The 21,755-nt window shown below is 42.7% G+C and overlaps 1 protein-coding gene across 3 annotated transcripts in view; it reads right to left on the bottom strand.

The window, feature by feature from the left end:
- Positions 1-21,755, bottom strand: part of rhbdf1a (rhomboid 5 homolog 1a) — a 52,960-nt gene that overhangs the window by 14,080 nt on the left and 17,125 nt on the right. For 2 of the 3 annotated variants that reach the window (XM_080447512.1, XM_080447514.1), the window contains exons 2-3: positions 3,639-3,783; positions 2,638-2,783 (exon numbers count right to left, since the gene is read on the bottom strand). In XM_080447512.1, coding sequence (XP_080303638.1) covers positions 2,638-2,783; positions 3,639-3,755 — 263 coding nt within the window. In that variant the 5' untranslated portion in view covers positions 3,756-3,783. Of the gene's footprint in view, positions 1-1,368; positions 1,683-2,637; positions 2,784-3,638; positions 3,784-21,755 lie in introns of those variants that run through there. The other variant, XM_080447513.1, reaches the window with a different exon arrangement.

The following is a 21,755-nucleotide window of genomic DNA, read 5'->3' as shown; positions in this document are numbered from 1 at the left end:
CTTTCCCCCAAATGTACATAGTGTTGCTGTCAGGAAGAAACCCCCTATCTCCATATTTCAACTTTTTATATATTTTCATAAATTAATGCCCTACTTCATCATACAAGTGTCGCACAAAAGTAGTGAAAATATCAGATCTACAAGCTCACAACGCGTCTCGCACCGCGATGCGACGCGCTGTGAGCTTGTATGGAATGGCTATTTTCACTATTCTATATTATTTTTTTAAACGTAATTTTAAAAAGTTATGGTTTTGGATTGTGATTTCCACCCGACAGCAACAATACATGGCCAATTAGCTGCCACTCCGGCAGCTGTGTGTGCCCCTCGCTGGCCTTGGTTTGTCATGGCGGTGGCCATGGCCTCGCTGACCCCGGCCAGCTATAAATAGAGCCCAGCTTGACTGAACACCTGGACGTCAAGTTGCATCTCGGTCTAATCAAATCTGTGTCCGCTAAACAGTTGTGTCGGGGTATGGCATTGGCAGCCAAAACCAAACCCACAGCCACAGCATTTAAACCTGGGCCTGTGCTAATGAGCTCCAGTCCAATGCAATAACAGTCCCTCAGTGATGAATGCTGTTTGACAGATGTGCATGTTGATGTGTGGTCCCTTGTTTTGTGACTACACACAACAGCTTCCTGTCCAGGCCATTACTTTAGCTCAGAATATAGGGGGGTTTATAAAAGGAAAATGGCAGCAATATGGGTTTCGACTCCTGTTCTGACTAACCCAGTATCACTTGTGTAAGTGAGATGACTCATAGCGGTACCAGGAATACAACACAGTCAAGTCCTGAATGTAAGAATGACCCTCGCTGGTCCATTTTTACACACAGAGTTAAATTAACCCTGATTCACAACAATGCGTGTGAACCTTACGTACAGTATAACACTTTGACAGCACAGTGGAACCCACCAAAAGCATTGAAAGTAGCTTATCACTTTGCTTACTGTATAAGCTTAGTTAGCAAAGTACAGTAGCTTACCAGCACTAGAGCTAGTAGGCAGAATTTATGAGTCAGGCTAAAATAAAAGCATATCACATTTCTTAACACCTTAACCGCTAATTCATACTTTCAAAACTTAAAAAAACTGCGGAAATAACATATCTGATGTGGATCTGCCATTATTGTTATTTTTTTAAATGTGTGAAAAACTTTTTTTACATTTTTTTTTCTTCTTTTTTGATGTTCTCCTATAATGACATACCCAAAACAGGGATGCCTATCTTGGCATCCACCATACTTCACATTACAAGATGCATCCCCACTTTCCTCAATAATGATCCTTCCCCGGCCCCTGACCTTGAGCCTGACCTTGACGCTAACCCCTGCCCAGTCTTGTGAGGGACCTCCTCCCGTGGTACCTGAGCAGCGTTCTGGAGAGCGAGTGGTACTTCCTGGCGCTGCGGCGAGCAGCCCGCTGGCCCTTAATGGGCACCGTGTTAATCCGCTCAAAGTGCACCCTCCTGCTGCTGTGGATGGAGGGCCCCGGAGGAGAGGAGGAAAGGAGGAAAGGAAGGAAGAAAGGGAGGAAGGAAGGACAGACAGAGAAAAGACAAAGACAGGCAGTGAGAAGGAAAAGTGCAGCTGGACAGCGCAAAACGGCCATCGTGCAGAGAAAGAAAAGCAGATAATTGTTAAATAGAGACTTTTTGATGTTAAAATTCAAAAGATCACATGTTATGAAAGTTATGAAATTCATCCGATGCAGTCATCATGCAAAGAGAAAGCAGGTTAGGAAAGATTTATAGGCTCACAGCATCACTGGAGTAATGTTAGAAGATTAGTTTGGACAGTGTTGCACTGTGACACACGCCTTTCCACTGTCCTCAGTTCAACTATAATGAGCAACATGATGCCCCGAAAGGGCTTTGGGCAAATCAATATGCAGTGGAACAATCCATGTGGAACACACAGACTCTCCTTTTATCCTCTCTTATGTGTACAACCACATGCTGATACGCTTTCATCACGCAATCAACAAAAACTGAAATAATGGAACCACAAAGGTCCTTTTTTTTACACTATAGAGTTAAATGACAGTAACACTCAGGGTTTTACTGTATAGTGTTGCCTACCAGATCCTAAACAATATTGCTGTATTGTGTATTCTGTCCAATATACCAGAGGTTCCCAAACGTTTTAGCTCAAGACCAAAAAGAGACATTTTATGTCTACCCGTGACCCAAACTAGTGAAAATAGCAGATCTACAAGCTCACAACACGTTGCGATGAGACGCGTTGTGAGCTTTTAGATCGGCTATTTTCACTACTTCTTAAACATTTGATTTAGAATTCATGGAATTTCTTGCCATTTATTTATGAAATTATTTTAAAAAATGTTAGAATTTGTTATTAATTCAAGTAAATTTTCGATTTTTGGGGGGAAATCTTTATTTTTGAAGTAAAAACAAAATGTAGGAAATGAAAAAAATAAAGGGGATATTTACTCGCGACCCATAAAAATGGACCCGCCGCGACCCACAAACGGGTTCCAACCCACTCTTTGGGAACCACTGCGATATACAATAAGACATCTACAGCATGGTTCTACACAGAGCATGAGGGATGGGTTGTTGTCAGCAGTCCATGCTAAAACCAAACGCAGTCCCATTCGATTTGAGCGTCTTTACCTTTTAATGGTCTGTGTGATGGATGACTGCCGCTGCAGAACGGGCCGGCGGTGGTGGTCAAAGAGATCGCGTGGCATCGGCGACTGGAGATGACTGGTCTCTACTGGCATGCTGATGCTGCGCAGGAAGCCCTGTCTCTTCACCGGCTAGACGGAGAACAACCACACACACACACACACACACACACACACACACACACACACACACACGTCACAGGGAAGTCAAAACCTAAGGCACTCGATGAAGGAAGTCACAGAAACGTAAGGCACTCGATGAAGGAAGTGAGAGCAGTGGTGGAACATTTTGTACTTAAGTAAAAGTATCAATACTGCAATGTAGAGATACTCCCGTTACAGTCCGGAACACAACATTTACAAAGGTATATTGGTATCAAAAAGTACCAAAAGTAGAAAGTACTCATTATGCAGAATGTCCCATTTCACAAGTTTTCAAATGTATAAAATGTGTAAAGATCTTTTGAAAAATAGCAGATCTACAAGCTCACAATGTGTCGCATCGCAACGCATTGTAAGCTTGTAGATCGGCTATTTTCAAATGGACGAAATGTGTATAGGGCTGAAGTGGTTAATGTATGTTTTGTAATAATAAATCAAAATCTACAAAGTAACTAAGTTTTCAAATAATTGTAGTGGAGTAAAAGCACGATATTTGCCTCTGAGGTGTTGTGGAGTAGAAGTAAAAGTACAGAAAATTGGAAATACTCAAGTAAAGTAAAAATACCTCAAACTGTAGTCCGAATATATATCAAAATCATCTGAGCACAATATACATAGCTTGCTGCTTAGCAGAAATGTAAATACAAAAATTAAATAGAGATATTTTAAGATACATTTTCGCTAACGGAAATGACGAACAGATGACAGCTTCCTGTCTCGGGCTTTCTGGAGGTTGTCTGGCTACGTGAGACGAACAAAAAACACAAACAGTGGAGCCTAGGAGTGGATCCGTGACACCATGGGTGGCTCAGAGAGACAGGGTACCTGAACGAAGGTCGGAGGCTCGTCGAACGACCCCGTGGCCGTGGGAATGTCCAGTTTGAGCCATGGAGGTTTCTTCCTCTGCAGGCTGCTGGTGCTCTCCCGCCGTGGTTCAGCCATGCTCCCTGCCCCGCGCCACGCCTGCCAGCTGCATACAAAACATACAACAGAAGACAGAATGATGAGACGAGATGATGATGATGATGATGGTAAGTCAGTCTCAAAGTGGGGTCCGGGAGGGGGGGGGGTTAACCATATTTTATACTTTGGCTATTAAAAAATAGCAGATATACAAGCTCATAATACAAAATATAAATACAATATTTTTGAGATGGGGGTCCGCAGCCAAATACATATAATTTTGGGGGTCCTTGACATGAAAAAGTTTGAGAATCACTGGCATATGGTACATGATCGTGGTGCGATTTACATGTATCACAATTTACAATGATTCCAACAACTTCTCCTGGCATTCACATGTGTTAGCTGCAGCCTCTTTTGCCTCTATATGAGCATGTTGTTTTGCGCTACAGAAATGTCACACAAGAGGGCACTACGTCTCCTTACTTATTTAATCTAGGATATCTCTAGTATTAGTATCAGTTGCTGAGGGGCAAACCACTCACCAGAAGGCCAGTTTTCAAAAGAACACGGAACCATTAACAAAACAATAAGTGTATATGTGCTACAGGAGTCGGGATGTTTATATAATAGCCTCAAATCTAATCCCTAAATGCTAGAGATTAAGTCAAATCCAATTCCCACTTGCAGTAAAATGTTGTTCTCCTTCCAATGTATGCTTTCCCATAATTAAGGCCACAGGTGGTGAATATTAAACCTCACCGTCAGACAACCTTCTTCTAACTGAAGCCTCGTTACTGCAGTCCTTTCATTTGCCCGTCCCACAATAAAGCCTCCGGGCGCTTGTCAACTCGTCATTTCCAAGATCATTTTCTTAATTGCAGCTTATACCAGTACATTCCCATGGAAAGATCACAGCCATTTTCTTCACCCAAAATTGTACATCCACAAAATTGGTCCCCTCCAAAAAAAAAAACTCTTCTACAGACATTGTTATCCTCATTAGAACTGAAGATAATTCTTCACTCTGCAGGAGAGAGGAATGTGTGAATTTAATGACTAGTTTTCCACAGCCACACGACTGTAAACTTGCAAAAGATGGGTGGCTCCTCCACTCTGGAGCTTTGACAAAAAACCCAGAAACGACCCCTCTCCACCAGGGCTGTCACCATTACAACATTTCAGTTGACGATTTATTGTCATACAAATAATTGCTGATTAATTTAATTTCTTTTTGGCTTTTAGCCTTCGTAAACAAAAGTTATTATCTCAAATAATTGCGACTAGGCGATTATGTAATAATTGTGACAGGTCTACCCTCCACACAAATATTTCTCTCACAATCTCATTTTGCAAATAGAAGATGATGATGATGATGATGATTCTTATTCTCATTATTATATTTTGTGATGATGAGTCACAGCGGCATCTCATCACATTGGGTCACTTTTTCACTTCTCTGGTCTCCACTCCATGGTCTTGGAAAATGTAGGCTACACCTACTTATGCATGATTTACACTTGGTTACGCGCCGTGTCGCATACCGAAAGCTGCCTATCTACAGTACAAGCTCACCATGCGCTTTTAGATCTGCAACCAATAAATCAGGTTTATGTTACTGCCCACACCTGCCTTAAGGTTGCCATTTCTTTTTGACACACTGCAGGCTTCTGTTTGGACCCAAGCGATAACGGTTGTGGGGTGGGGAGGGGGGGTTTGGTCAGGGGCTGGGGTGGAATATAAATCCTCCTGAAGCGGGAGAGATGTTGTCAGTGGACGAACCACAGGTCAGAGAGGGGGTGGTGACAGTAAGGGTGAGACGCCCTGTGTTAACATTTAACCACAGTCTAGTCCTCAATGACAGATATTTCACTGCAAGACACTGAGCAAATTGTTCTCTGGCCCTGACGCCAGGAATGTGAGTGAAGGTGAGACAGCCGTTTGGAATGGTGCGGACAACAGAGTGCGGGTCTGTCCACACAGTTTCTGTTTCATTTGTTACAATTTAGGCACTTAGAGCAGACGCTTCCAAGCAGCTTACAAAAGTGCAAAGGTCAACCTAAGTGCCATGAACTTTTGTCAAACAACAACAAGGTAAATGGTGAAGGAATGATAGCGCTACCACTAAATAGACTGACAAGTAAACATACTGCCTAGCATCTTATGTTTCGAACATAACACACTAAACAGAAATGGTGCAAAATAGCACTAAAAGTGCTTGTTTGGCTCGTAATCATAGGGGAACCTCTTTTGGTGCTATCATAGCACCTATCACCATTGGACAAAGGTGATATATAGTACAACACCATATCTTTGTGTGTAACTAGAAAACAACAGAAAACACAGCGGGGACGAAGGGACGTCTTCCTGGTTACGACGAGGCCCAAAACAGATGATGAAAGAGCGTGACAGTCACATCGTCCGTTCCGCGATGCCATGCTGAAAGGTTTTGGCGTCGCGTGCCGAGGAGGCTATGCACTGGAATGGCATTTGACCTCCAGAGCGTCTTTGTCTGTCTGGACTGTGATGACTGGGTTGGATTAGCGAGGCAGACAGTAACAAAGCAGCCCGGGACGGGTCCAGAGAGGCTGGGTTCTGGGTGGATGGGGGGGGGGGGGGGGGGTTACAGCTTGCTTGCATTGGGGAATGAACTCGTGAAGTAACATTTCACATTCCGGACGGTTTCGCTCAAGACTTTAAGTGGCAGCACATGTACGTATGTCAGCCCACAGTCGTGGTTGGGGATGTACTGCACCGTAATGTGTACACAGTAAAATCCTCAATGTTCATTCATCCATTTGAAACTCTGAGAGTGTACAAAAGTAACCATTCTGGTTCACATTTGTGCCCTCTCAGAGTTCAAGGAACAGTGAGCATTGTGTGTGGGCGGACCTACTGTATAGTGTCCCAGAGTAGTTTCACAAAGAATGAGTCATCATCATCACGGTCACACTGGCTCTCTCTCTCCCGCAAAGCAGGCGGGCGGGCGGCAACACCACAACCACAGGGAAACGCAAATGATTCTGACAGTCTTTGAGCACTGTGTGTGTACCACTCACAGCAACAGCGGTGCAACAACAGCCGTATACGCTGGGTTGAGGCGTAGCGGCAGACCATTTGATTACTTTTGCCATCAGTTCAACCGGCAGGGTTCCTAACGTGAAGTGATCGACCAAAAGGCCTTCAGATTATATCCAAGAATAGATGAGATTTGGAAGCAGGGCGCAGGGGAACCTAATTATCTTCTCCCCTCTTGTCTTATTTGATTCTTGTTCCCAGAGAGCCAGAGCTGCAGGCTCCGCCTGATTGAACTCAGCCTCTTGTTGTGCTCTGTATGCAGAGTATCAACTTCTCTGCTTCCATTATGTTCCCACAAAAGGCCTCTCCACCAGCATAAAGGCTCATGTATACCTTGTTGTACGGCGGTGTCGCTCACTGAAAATAACTGAAGAACTGAAAACTTGTTCTTTTCAGTGAGTGACTCGGTTGTACGATGAAGTAGATCCTAAATCAGGCTTAAACCTTCTCTTCCTCGTGTCTATTGTCTCGTGCTTCTTTTGGCCCTTCAAGATAGACAGTATTGTCCCTCTGTATGAGGGAAAGCTATATATACAAAGGCAATTACGACTCCATATCGTCCCTTTAATGTCCATGACTGATAATCAGCTATATATATATATATATATTAGTAAAACGTTAGAGAAGAGAAAGAGAAATGCAGGCTAGCATAGATGAAAGAAACCCTAGTGCAACCAAAGAATTGTACATAACACATAACAGTAAATAATGAATGCACGCTGCACTGCAAACATTTCAGTACTTGCACAATGTGTATAATATGAACGTTTCACATCGCATGCAAACCACTTAAACCCTATATACTTCGTCATGTGATGAATAGCTAAAATAGCCCATTTACAGTAAAAGCTCACAACGCTTTGCAATTTTGACATTTGTTTTCCCTATAATGACATGCCCAAAATAGGGACACCAGAAGTTGCTACGTCAAGTGTCATACTAACATGTATGGGTACAGTGCATGTTTCCAATGTGTGATTCAACTGATCAGTAGGTAGGCCCGTCACAATTATTACATAATCACCTAGTCGCAATTATTTAAGATATTCGCAATTATTTTTGCATAATCGTTATAATCGTTTCCATGTTGAAAAATGTTCATACATTAAAAAAAATAGTGGAAATAGCAGATCTACAAGCTCACAACGCGTTGTATTTTTTTGTAAGTATAAAGTTATCAAATATGTCAGTAATTTATTTGTATATTTAGGTTATTTTTCAAAGTATGTTCCAGTGTTCAATGACAAAAACACAATTAAACTCATTAATCGCAGTTATTTGCGTAACAATTAATCGTCATGTGAATTGTCTTTCGTGACAGCCCTATCAGTAGGTTGTGGGAGCAGTTGGTCTCAGCCCAGGGTAAAAAACCTCCTACGTTGGACCGATAACCGAGCCAAAGTGCCTCGGAGGGAGGCCGCCTTGCGTCTCTCTTGTCCTCCTCCAAAGTCAACATGGCAGCTGAGCTGGCATGGGCCTGGGACTCGTGTCTCGGGAGGAGGATAGAGGGTAGTTGGAACACTCGATGCGCAAACAGACAGGCACGGTCTCTGACAGTGGACTGCCTGTCTCACAGAGAGCAGGGAGATTCAAAACGTCAGTCATCATCATCCCTCCTCCTCCCGCACAACGGTAATTATAAAGTACCTGTAGAGGAGGTACAAAACAACCGAAGGTCAGTCTGAGAAGAACTGGCCTTCACGCGCGGCGGAAGTCCTTCACGAGGAGACGACGTATCCTTGGGGGTAAAGAGATGTTGATTGAATTTCACATTTTGGCCATCATCCAGGCTCTCGCTTCACTCTGACTCGTTATCTGCTCACACAGACAGTCGAGTTCCACAGTAAAAGAAAATAAATCTTAAGGCTCAAGGCTTAGAGAGGCATAGGCTATATACTCTATAGCTGCAAGTGGGTGTACTGTAGCAGTGTGGATATTGAAATCCTTGAACCTCACCGAGTATTTAACTAATCCAGCTGATTGTGTTATCTTAAGGCCGGAGAGGTCACATTTTTCGTGTTGAAATGGTGCAGTGCAAGTACGGTATGGCAACAATTTAAACAAGGGGTTTGCGAGTGTAATAGTTTCCCCACACGATGACTATACCTCACAGTGCCAGTGTTGTTTTGTGACCCGCATGCTCACTACGATTTAATCTGCGCTCTTAAAGGGGATTTGTTGTGACTTCCAGACACAGATCTGAAGAGGGAAAGCGGCCCACTCCCACCGTGCGCTGTGCAAGATTAGTTTCCTACACCGCCATTTTTAACATGCTAGCGCACGCGAGAAACTGGCACTTCCTACACAATCACTCAACCCCAACGCCCACACTCTCTCCGCGCCTTAATTCTGTGGGTCTCTTAACATCGGGGGCCATTTCTATCCATTAGACGAAGGGAGACAGACGGGCAGACAAACCATTTTCTTTCCATTAGCTGGAGGGACAGACGGGCAGACAAAACATAGAGGACAGGCTGCGGTCTTGCAGTGCCAGGTGCAAGGCTGGAGATGTCTGACTGCTAGATAAGGTAGATAAGCTAAAACCCAGTTTTCTCTCTCTCTCTCTCTCTCTCTCTCTCTCTCTCTCTCTCTCTCTCTCTCTCTCTCTCTCTCTCTCTCTCTCTCTCTCTCTCTCTCTCTCTCTCTCTCTCTCTCTCTCTCTCTCTCTCTCTCTCTCTCTCTCTCGATTCAATCTATTGTATTTCATGCCGCACACACAACTTTGGGGTAAATTAAGTCTTCAGGCCATCATTTCCTATATAATAATGACTTGGTAAATGGGCTGCAGTCATGCAGAGAATAGCACACTGGCTTAGTATAAACGAAGCTCAGCTGTCACAGGTGAGGCTTTAAGGCAAACAGTGCATGAACGCTCTGTAGCTAAAGTGCCACCTTGAACAGCCTCGGCTGCCTTTGTGAGGGGGAAAAAAAGGCTTGGGTGGGCCAGGATGGGGGCAGTGCTGTTTCATTGTGTACTTGTAAATTGCAGATTATTAGAGCATTGCCAGCCTTTCCTTTTTCACATTCATCATCGGTTAAATATAGGACTACTAGGTCCCAGTCCCACTTCATTGAATGCCTCATTTAAAGGGGAAGACCACCCATTTTCAATATTTAACTATGTCATTAATATAGCATAAAGGAGTTGTGTGGAAATAAGAAAAAAGTTCCCCCCTTTCTGTGTTGCGTTGAACTGGAGGATTGATTTTGGGTTTAACATTGCAAATTACACCGTGATGACTCATCATGGTGTAATTTGCAATGTTAAACCCAAAATCAATTTGGGTTTAACATTTAAAATTTTTAACATTTAAAATTTTTCTTATTTCCACACAACTCCTTTATGCTATATTAATGACATAGTTAAATATTGAAAATGGGTGGTCTTCCCCTTTAACCATTTTAGATCCCGCCGACCCAATTTTGGGCATGCTATTGTAAGAAATTTGAAAATAGTTATATTCTCAGCATATACAAGCACGAAAAACAACGCCTTGTGAGCTTGTAGATCAGTCATGTTTTAAATCATTTAGAAAATGTTTTTAAGTGGCAGGTGATTAAGTGGTTAAGTTGTAAAAACATCCCAGTTAGACAACTGATCACGACAGACAATGATGTACGACGAGTTTCAATAAAGGCACAGATTTCATAGACAGCATAGTCAGGAGTCACTCAGGACGGAATCAACCCACATTACGCTTCAGTTGTTGTGTTTAGAAATAGAAGTTATGAATTATACACGATTCCATGGTGCCGTACATTCCAACAATCACCCATCCGGGGACCTAACCTGAATTTGTAATCATCACACGGCATTCCATACCCAGCATTCCACAAAATCTCCGGGTGAAACCGAACCATGCTGCAATAATGGCAGTGTGGGAAACGACCACACCGTCGCCTCCGACAAAAATGGACAGAAGCTGGTTAGTGCACTGGTTCTCAAAATAGGGTCTGGGGATCCCCTCCTTGAGAGGGTTCCAGGGGGATCCCCTAGCAAAATGAGGAACAGTTTAAACACTTGAAGCCCCACTTTCGGCTATACAAAAATAGGCGATCTACACTACAAGCCCACAACGTGTCGCAATGAGATGCGTTGTGAGCTTGTAGATGGCCTATGTTTGAATAATGTTGACAAAATGATGTTGACAAATCTTCTCTTATGGGGGTCCCCCTGGCACAAATTCATTTCAGATGGGGGTCCGTGGGCAAATCTATGTCAATGTGGGGGGTCCTTGACATGAAGACCCACTGGTCTAGTGCTCTGTGCAGCTCTACAGAGCAGCCACAGGGCACTAGACTGAGAGTGGCTGACACGGTGTCAGCGGGCCTGGCCAAGTGGGGCTAGCACAGCGCTCCAGGCGGGGCGGGGACCAGCGTTGCCATGTCCGCTTATTATAAGCGACTTTGGGCTTGTTTTTCTGTAAAGTCGCTTGTAAATATTGGTAGTTGCGGGTTGCGTTTTTTTTTAGGCTTGTTTCTAAAGTGTAGTTGCTTATTTTGGGCTTGCTTCCAAATGTTCATGTCAAGGACCCCCAAATTAATATGTATTTGTCCACGGACCCTCATCTGAAATTATAATTTGTGTCAGGGACCCCTGTACCAGATTTGTGTTTCACATTCTGCACTTTTTTTATATTAGCAGAGCTACAAGCTCACAACTCGTCGCATCGCAACGCATTGTGAGCTTGTAGATCGTCTATTTTCAAATAGCCTATGTATATAGGTTTGAAGTGCTCATGTGGCCTATGGTCGCTTAATTCTTTTGGGCTTGTTTTCATAGACCTGGTTGCTTATTATTTCTGTCTCAAAATCTGGCAGCACTGGCGGGGACTCAGACCGCGTGGCCAGGCAGGACGGAGACAATCACAGAGGACGGTTTTAGGAAGAAGCGCTGCTCATATCGTGAACAGGCAGGCGCCACCAAGGATGACCTCATTAATCTGGGTAGTGAGAAGTCCGGATCCCTCATTCCTGAGCGCTTCCTGCCTATAGGCCTCGGTTCCTGCTGTTTCCTCTTTCGTCCTCTCTCGCTTTTCCTGTGCATGCTTCTGAGTCTCTCTTTCTTTCAGACACACTGTGTGGTATTGTGCTAGCTTCCTGTGAGTGTAAACTCATTTTCACTTCACTCCTTGATACAGTTGAAACTATGCAGAATTAAAGGAGTAGTTCACCCAAAAAAAAACTTATTTTTAATTACACACCCCACGAAGCCTTGAATTCATGGAGATTTTTGTTTTTGTCGCATTCCTGATAATACTTTGATGACCGGGTCATCGGTCTGTAGGAGACTCAGTAGTCTCCTACTCTTTGAGTCTTCTACCGAAGACTGTCGGTCATCAAATTATTGGCTTAGGAATGCAACAAAAACTAAAAAATCTCCATAAATTCAAGGCTTCATGGGGTGTGTAATTGATAGAAAATAAGTAATTTTTTGGGTGAACTACTCCTTTAAGCAAATATGCCTCATGCAGGAAGAGATATACAGTATGGAAAAAAACTTGTTTTCACAGTTCAACAATTTTGTTGGTCCAATGCTACAAAACGTACGTTTTGATACCGTTGAAACTATGCAGAATTAAGCAAACAACTGTGTTTAATTACTTAACGAAATAGAAACAATTTCATCTTCTTCGGCTCAGTGCTGAATGTAATCCCATTATCTAAAGTGCTGCGAGCCCCATTTGACTAATAAGACACATAATGCTGTTTTACCCTGTCTGAATAGCCAGTCACTTATACTGGGATATTCACTACTACCCATTGTGACTTCAGTCTCACTCCAAGCCAGCCAGGCTTGACACTGGAAACAATAGAGGGAAAAGATGCTATTCAGCAGAGCCCCACTTATGTAAAAGCTCATCTAGCTTATGCCTGCCTGATTCCTACTTAGTTGTGCGTGGGTGTTACTGTTAAGCCAGAAAAATAGCAGATCTACAAGCTCACAATGTGTCAAGCGGCGACGTGTTGTGAGCTTGTAGATATGTTATTTTTGTTACGCGACACCCGCACACAACTAACTATAAATCCAAGCGGAGATTACAGAAGGTCATGATGGCTAAATATGTGACAAACAAAATGTCAAGTTCACATGATGATACAAATGTTTTCTCATCAGACATGCCTCGTGTCACAATGCGAGAAACACCACCTGTTCCTTTAAATCTGCATTTCACAATAATGCGCACACACACACACCCACCCACCCACCCACCCACACACCCACACACACACACACACACACACACACACACACACACACACACACACACACACACACACACACACACACACACACACAATCACAAGATCACATATCATCACTGTAAAATCCTGAATGTCAGTTTATGTCTTGAGAATGTAATAAAGGGCATTTTTTACACTTAAAATAAATGAACACTCACAATTCTACAGTGATCTCTCACGGAATGTCCAATGCAATCGCAGGAATCTGGCAATCGACCCAGATAGAGCATCCAGACGTCAAATCAACTGCACATAACAGTGTAAAACATGTGCGTTAGGTAACTCCACGCCATCTGAGCTCCATCTGTGAATTAATTGAGGAACGTGCATTGGCGTTTGATCTTAATATAGCACATCCTGCATGCAACCAGGGCCAATCATCAAGCTGACAAAACCTGAAAACGCAGCCGATATTCAGTAGATTGGGAATCGAGTTTGACTTATGTGACAGAAACGGATAAAAATAAACATGCCTCACGTTCGAAGCGGACACAAACACCATAGATGACCGCTCAAAGTTTGGATATGGAGCACATCTCTGTGACATGGCTATGGGTGTAGTTATTGTAGTAATGAGGATGCTTCTGTTACTGTTTGCTATCTCCTTGTTTTTGTTTGTTTTTTGTTGCCTGCTCCTGAATCTCTAGGGACAGCAGTGGATTCCACAACAACATATTACATTGTATCAAGAAAGAGATTTTCAGGCTGCTGTTTCCTCTCCAATCTGGCCGTGCAGCTTGGATGTACAGTACGCCACACTTGCACACAGTAAAATGACATGAGAGTGTAAAAATGGACCCTCAAGTCCATTTTTTACCCTCTCGGAGTCAAATGGACATTCCGGATTTTATTGCATTGCACGAGAAGAAATATTCCACGAATTGTAGCTGCAGGCCAGGCCAGGGGTGAAAGCGCTGACTTGACCAAAGTGACATGTGACAAGCTGTCATACCAAAGTAACCCTTCTGACATTAACAAAACAAAAAACTGAAACACACACACACGCACAAAAAAATGAAACACACACGCACGCACACACACACACACACACACACACACACACACAAACACACACACACACACACACACAGAGAGATAGACAGACAGACACGCAGACAGACAGACAGACACACAGACAGCAGAAATATCCACTGCAGCTGACCCAGAGATCAAGTGTCAGGGCTGGCGCTGGCTAAGGGCAGGGTGGTTGAGCGGGGTGGGTGGGGCTGCTGTCTGTGACAGGCGAAGGTGGACAGGGTGGTGTGTAGGCATGGCTGACAGGCAGTCACTGAGGCATGCTGGGGGGTTGGCTCATGCTATGTCTATAGGGCTGTCAAAAGAATCATGGCATTTTACTTGACGATTAATTGTCACACAAATAATTGCGATCATCGATTTAATTGGGTTGAACATTGGACCCTATTAATAAAAAACAACATTTCTGTTTGGTTTTTAGGCTTGTAAACAAAAGTTGCACAGGGCAGATGTGACGAATAACTGAAACAAAAAATATATGACTGACATATTTAATAACTTTATACTTTCAAAAAGTTTTTTAAATAGTAGAAATAGCCGATCTACAGTACAAGCCATCTGCTATTTCCTTTTTTAATGTTTAAAAACATTTTTCAACATTGCTATTATGCCGCTTGAGCAAAAATAATTGCGATTATCTTATATAATCGCGATCCGGCGATGATGTAATAATTGTGACTGGCCTATAGCTACTCATATGCTCGCTGCAGACCTGTGCTTCGTGGCATACCCATGAGTTAACCTCTTACTCTCTGGTTCCAGTTTGGAGTGAGAGTGACAGGTTTGTTTAGGGCCCACGGCCAAGCTCTCCTACTGTCACAACAGTGTTGTTTACTAAATGACAGCATCTAGTGCCACTGCCAGAGTTATGAATAGTGCATGGGACTATAAATGGCTTCCCAACAGCGTGCACGCCAGGTATTTATAGAGCCCGGTTGCAAACGTACTGGATGAGACATTGGACTGATATGAATAACATCCTGCAGTCAGTGCATAATATCAAGGCGATGGCCTTTATTTCTGACACGGGCAAATACAATCCTTAATCAGCTGAACATTTTTTTACGGCGTGGCTCTGCAAGAGCTGGCCAGTCGTCTGTGACAGGGTCTGTGCGTGCGTGCGTGCGTGCGTGCGTGCGTGCGTGCGTGCGTGCGTGCGTGCGTGCGTGCGTGCGTGCGTGCGTGCGTGCGTGCGCTACTTCAGTAGCACGCAAGCTACTCTGGCAAACCACTGGACCTATCAGCAGCAAACTGTGTATGCCCGTGGCAGCAATAATTAATATAGAGATATGTTTTATAGTTTTTGAAATATTTTGCTTTAATTCTACGATGAAAGCCAATGGCGCCGGGATCGCCCCAAGACAGACGACGCCACAGATGACTGATGTCACATGGCTGTTTACATGAAGTCTGAGATACACAATGGAGCCTTGATGATTAATTGTCGCTCAAATAATTGTGATTAACGATTTACTTGTGTTTCTGTCGTTGGAATCATTATGAATAAAAATTACTTTTCTGTTTGGCTTGTAGGCTTCGTAAACCAAAAGTTGCACAGGGCAGATATGACAAATAACTTATAGATTTCAGATTTTTTTATACTTAAAAAAAAACATTAACAGTGGAAATAGCCGATCTACAAGCTCAAAACGTGTCGCAATTAGGTCTGCTATTTCCACTATTTTTGTTGTTGAAAAGTGTTCGAATTTTCAACATGGATTTGAAAGTGGATTTATTTCTATGTGGATCCCGAAATCCACATAATTTCCTAGCAGTATAACTACTGTACGTAGTTATATATACGTGTGTACACAGTATCTCTTTGTATTGTTGTGCAACAACAAGCCTGTATCTGTATTTACCATCTTCCTGCTCCCATCCATCTTTCTCCACAAGGCCTTATAATATATATTTCCAAATTACAGCGGGGTCTATAAATTGTGCCAGGTTTCATTATCAGCGGAGGACAGCCAACCTGTCATTGTGCAGCAATATCCTCCTCCAGGGAATCAATATGAAGGAGCGGTGGCACACCTTCATAGTGTGCTGATGCCAGGAGGACACATAATTACTTTCTCTACAACTTTCCGGACCACATCATGTAAGCCAGTAAAAAGTAAGTAAAAAGTATCAATGCTGCCATGTAGAAAAAACTACATTACAGAAATTCAAAATTGACTTGAGTAAAAGTACAAAGGTATTGGTAAAAAAAAAATTACTTAAAGTACCAAAAGTAGAAAAGTACTCATCATGCAGAATGTCCCATTTCACAAGTTTTCAGATGTATAAAATGTATAAATAATCTTTGGAAAATAGCAGATCTACAAGCTCACAACGCGTCGCGATGCGACGCGTTGTGAGCTTGTAGATCGGCTATTTTCAATATAATAATTATTCTAATAATTATAATAAAGTTTGAACCCGCCTACCAATTATGTCATTAGTAGGCAGGTTTCTGAACTGTCCACAGCCCTCCTCTGAGACACAGAGTAGACAGAAATTATGTAATATTTTAATTGGGGGTTGAAAATGGCCAAAGTGGTCCTTTAACTCTGAAGAGTGTACTAATGGAATAAAATGTACGGGTCCATTTGGTTCCATTAATACACGCTTTGGAGTGAGGCTAAATTAACCCTGGGATTCTTTCTACTGTGTGCCAGTGTTGAAAGACAGATACAGCTCCATATGGCCTGTATCATACTGTCTGACTATGGTGTGTCTTTTCCCAGGACTCTACAAAACTACAAATAGATGCCACAAAGGCTTATCTTTTACTTTGATGGAAAAAAACAAGTCTCACTCAATGGATCTGCATGTCGCCGCACACCGCCTGCTGTATTTGTCTTTCTAATCTCGAGGAAGCAGCCAACAGCAAAGCTCACCGGGCCCGAGCTATATATATATATCCCTATACCTCTGACTTCAAGACAGCTATACATGATTAATACGATCAAGAATGTCGTGTTTCTACTGTGAGGGCTTTTTAGTTATTTTTTTGTTAGATCAGGTTAAACCCCCGTGGTGGGATTAACTCAAAGTGAAACAGCCTTTTCTCCCCTCTAGGATGAAGTAGTTGATGATGAACACGTTAGGCTAACGTAGCTGGAGACTCCAGCTGTCAGATTCATAGAGCTCCACACAGACACAGCATAGTTATCTTCAGAAGTGTGTGTACAGGTTGATCCAGCAGGGAAGCCCTTCACCTGGGACTGTGGGATTCTGTCCCAGCCCTCGATATATATGTATATATACTGTATATATCCTCCTATACGTTAGGGAGGGTGTGGACTAGGGATGGGACGATAATTGTTATTATCGTTTATCGTGATAGAAAAAACCCGTTCACAATAAGCGTATCGCTGAGATGTTAATTTATCGTGAAATTGTCCACCTTTCACTAGGACGAATTAGCTTTTGTTGAGCTGCAAATTCAGTACCACTTAAACCCTCTATAGCCTACTTGATTAAAACGGACCTGTGAAGAGCGCCTCGGGTCTGGGGACCACCGGGTGTCCAAATGGACCCTTACAGGTCTGTAACTCAGAGAGCATACAAATGGAACCCGTCTCCGAGTTAAATAAGCACTGAGGATTTTACAGTGTAGACTGGGGTTCCAGCACAGTTTAGTTCTGTGATTCTCAACCTTTTTACATTTCAGTCCAATGCTTGCTCTATCTATACTCCATGGCCGTTAAAGAGTTGAGTTGAATTAATGAAATTCAACATGTGTGTGATACTCACAACGAAAGGCCCTTCTCTCAGGAGGCAACGAGGAACTGGGTCAGACGTTAAGTGAGGGCAGTTGGTCATACAGGATGAAAGCAAACAGTGACACTGTAACAATATGGACTCTAATCTTCTATCTCTGTCTGCAGTAACATGCAGCCAATAATCATATCCAATTTCATGGGGAAGATTTGGGCTACATTACCATTCATTAGCTCTAAAAATAACAACAATCCCTGGAGAATACATGAAGCTGACTCCCTCCTTGCCAAATCAAATATAGACATGCTTTATTCCCATAACAACTTTTGCAAATTACGAAGGGGCTGTAAAAGCAGCCTAAGTCGATTAGCAATGCAAATTTGTTTGCAAACACAACTTTGTTTTATGTTCTCTAAAGCCTGATCGATGCAAGATTTATGGGTCTAGTACTGATCCAGATTTTGGAGAGAGATGTTTGAACCAAGATTTAGCAAAAAATAATAATAATTCAAATTAATTTAAAAAAACGTTCTCAAGTTTTTATTTGAGAACATTTAACGTCTAAGCAAAAAATATATTATAACAAAAAAACTTTTTGATAGATAAAAAATAAATAAATTAGTATGTATATTAAACTTCAATATACTGAAAGAACGTTCAACTTTAGTTACACAATGACCAAGCTCTACAAGCTCACAAGTCACAACACGTTGCTTTGCGACACGATGTGATGAGTCACATCGTTTTTGTTTGTTTTTTTACTTTTGGAAATTGTCGCCTATAAGGATTATACACAAAGATTGGCAACATGGTATGAAAAAGTCAAATAATGGCCGATATATCTGTCGGCTCAAATCTTCCCACCATTATCAGGAGATCAATAACATTAGCGTTTTACTTTGTTTAAGGTTGACGTGTGCGCTTGACCCTTTGACCTCGCCTGGTCCGAAGCGGCATCTTAGATTTATGTCTTAAGAGGAGAGGCTACTTCAGACGGCAACAGAGAAAACAAACCATTTTTTTCTCCCCAACCCCATCCCTGTATTTCCAGATGCGTCAAACAAAACAAAAAAACTACAGACAAGTACCTTATTGTCTGTGAGGCGGCTCGGCATTCTCCTAGTTAAGTGACTAAGAGGGGACTCTCAGCAGCAGCAGCATGCCCTAACAACATGTGATCCCCATCTAAATAGTTTCCAGCATGATATCAGCCTGAATCAAGACCTACAAAAGGCTGCATTGTACGCCTTGCATACGGTTGATGTGCATAGGGGCTGAACGAGGGCCATTGTGCAGGCCACTGATCATACTCCGAAAAGGCAAAAAAAAGCTAAGGCTGAGGGGCTTCATTCCTTCGCCAATTGAAACGGCAGCCTAAGCAGATTCTCCTCAGGGTTAATTACTCGCCGTGAGGCGCATGACTGGTTAACCCCATGATGTCGGACTCGGAGCAGAGACAGTCCGGTGCTTAAATGTAATTCGATGGTTCTCGAACAGAATTGATATGTGTTTGGCCGCAGATCCCCAAGATGTTGTGCCAGGAATGCCCATTAAGAGGACATTATGTCAAGATCTGTCATAATTTTTCAAAAATAGCAGTTCTACAAGCTATAGCTGATTATTTTTTAAACTGTTCCTCATTTTGCTGGGGACCCTGCCTGGAACCCAATCAAGGACCCTTTGGGGGTCCCCGGAATTCAGTTTGAGAACCAGTGGTCTAATTTATACTACATTGTACAAAAATAACTTCAATGTTCAATAATAAAACATTGAATTGAAAACCTGTTGTTTTGAGCGAGCAACACTGTCATATGATGAGGTATAAGGCTTTAGTGTATGCCAGCCATGGCCAGCCATGGGTAAAATGGCTTTTAAAGGTCACTACACAACAGGTCGGGGATGTTTTATTCATACAATTAATTCGCCCCGAAACGTATTTTTTGTTGTTTGTGTCAAGTACGTTCACACAGAACACAAATATTGCGTGGCAATAAAGCCATGCAATTGTTATTCGGAACACTATTTTCACCACTAATAAAGGCATCAACAACCTGTATGACTGAGGCATCAACCCTATGAATAGTTTGAATGTAAAGTACTGCAAATGTCGTATTGTGTGTATTCATCAGAAACAGAAAAGTATGACACAGGGACGTGATCTATTTGCATACTACTATCAACATTCTAAGTTTATCCTTGTGGGTCCAACTCATCGACAGGATTAAAAATACTTCCACAAAGAGAAGATGGCTCTGTCACCTCACCTCACATCCTCTCTGGGAGACCCCCAGCCAAGGGGGCGAGGTCAGATTACTGCTTGGTTTTTAAAAAGAGAAGGGCTGGGGAGGAAGGAAGTGGAGAGCAGAGAGGATCTGAGTCTAGAGACGGGCAGGAAGCCACACTGCTGTCTGCAAGTCGTCTCCATGTCCGCTCAACACGACCACGGAAACAACAAACACTTGTTGGCGTGCACGCGGACTCAGTGACGTCGCACGCGCGGAACACGCCACATCCCCACCCCTGCCTGGCCCTGGTTGATGTACACATTCACAGCAACATGCTAGTACACAGAGAGTAACCCACTTTCGGTTACCCCCACCACAGCCTGCCGCCCACTCACTCCGGCATGGCAATGAGTGGCCAGATTGTGAGACATCTATGCAAAGCTGCTGGGGCTTCTATTGAGAACTACAGATGAAGAGAGAATGGCCTGCAGAAGTAGGCAATAATTTGCCAGATTAAACTTGTAGATCTGCTATTTTTGCTTTTTTTTTAATGTTCAATCAAAATCGATAAAAAAATTGGGAAATTTGCCCAAAATAGGAGCGCCTATTATGGTACTCGTCGTACACCTATTTCCGGTGAGTGTCATACTGTATGATGATGAAATGTATGAATTAGCTTAAACAGATGTCAGTCTATTCTGTCCAATGGGTTTCATGTTTTTTTTTTGTTTACAAACATCCCGATGAGTGATTTCGAACTTTCACATATTCACAACTAACAAATACCACAACATCAAATCAAGGAATTGACTACTTTTCTAAATAATAAGTTGATTTTTGCACCCTGGGCCACCAACCATGTGACCTTTTCAGCCAATCAGCGTTTCCCAGTCCAACAACAAAGTGCTGTGATATGAAAACCAGTGTGGTCAACCTGTGTGAAGTGGCTGGGTTTACAGTATGAATTATTCACACTATCTCTGCAGCCACATACAGTACAGCAGTGGTTCTCAACCTGTTAACCCATTCAATCCGGGAACTACAAATGTCTTCTAAATCCTAACAGGTTTATGAATATCTTTTTCTATATCAGTGATTCTAAAATTTTTCATGACAAGGACCCCCAAATGTATTTGGCCGCTGACCCCCATATCAAAATATTAAGTTCCAGGGACCCCTAGAAGCAAAGATTTGAGTTACAAATGTTCCCTTTAAAAAGTATATACTGTATAAGATTTGCACACACTTTCACGATTTTTTCGTGGGAGATATGGGGATCGGCGCCACGCGTAACATTTACCCGTGCGCACACACACGCGCACACACACACATCCTTCGCTGGGTGTAGAGCTTGTATATCTGCTATTTTTGAATAGCCAAAGAAATGTAAAGTGACACAGATGCGTTCGAGGATTGAATGGGTTAAGTGGTCAAATGGGCGGGGCCGCAAACACTTCAAGTGGGCCCTGATCCAGAAAAGGTTCGGAACCAATGCACTACAGTATGCGACCACAGAGACAATCACATTCAATTTCTTTCAGCTGCGGAAAGCCTTGCTTAACAATATTCACAAGCCTCGCGCTGTACCTCCTACAAGCAATTTAATATTCAAACTTTAATTCATCCATTCTGCTCCATGGGGAATTGGCCTACATTTCTATGCCTAATTTGATTCAACGCTTTCATAATCCTTCCACACAGACTGGCTTAACCTTTATGGTTAGGTCTAATTAACTATTTTTTACTC

The sequence above is a fragment of the Gymnoscopelus braueri genome, assembly GCF_963280865.1.
Source record: "Gymnoscopelus braueri genome assembly, chromosome: 13".
In the NCBI taxonomy this organism is placed as follows: Eukaryota; Metazoa; Chordata; class Actinopteri; order Myctophiformes; family Myctophidae; genus Gymnoscopelus; species Gymnoscopelus braueri.
The sequence above is the reverse complement of the archived record's forward strand: the minus strand, read 5'-3'. Positions and strand labels throughout refer to the sequence as shown.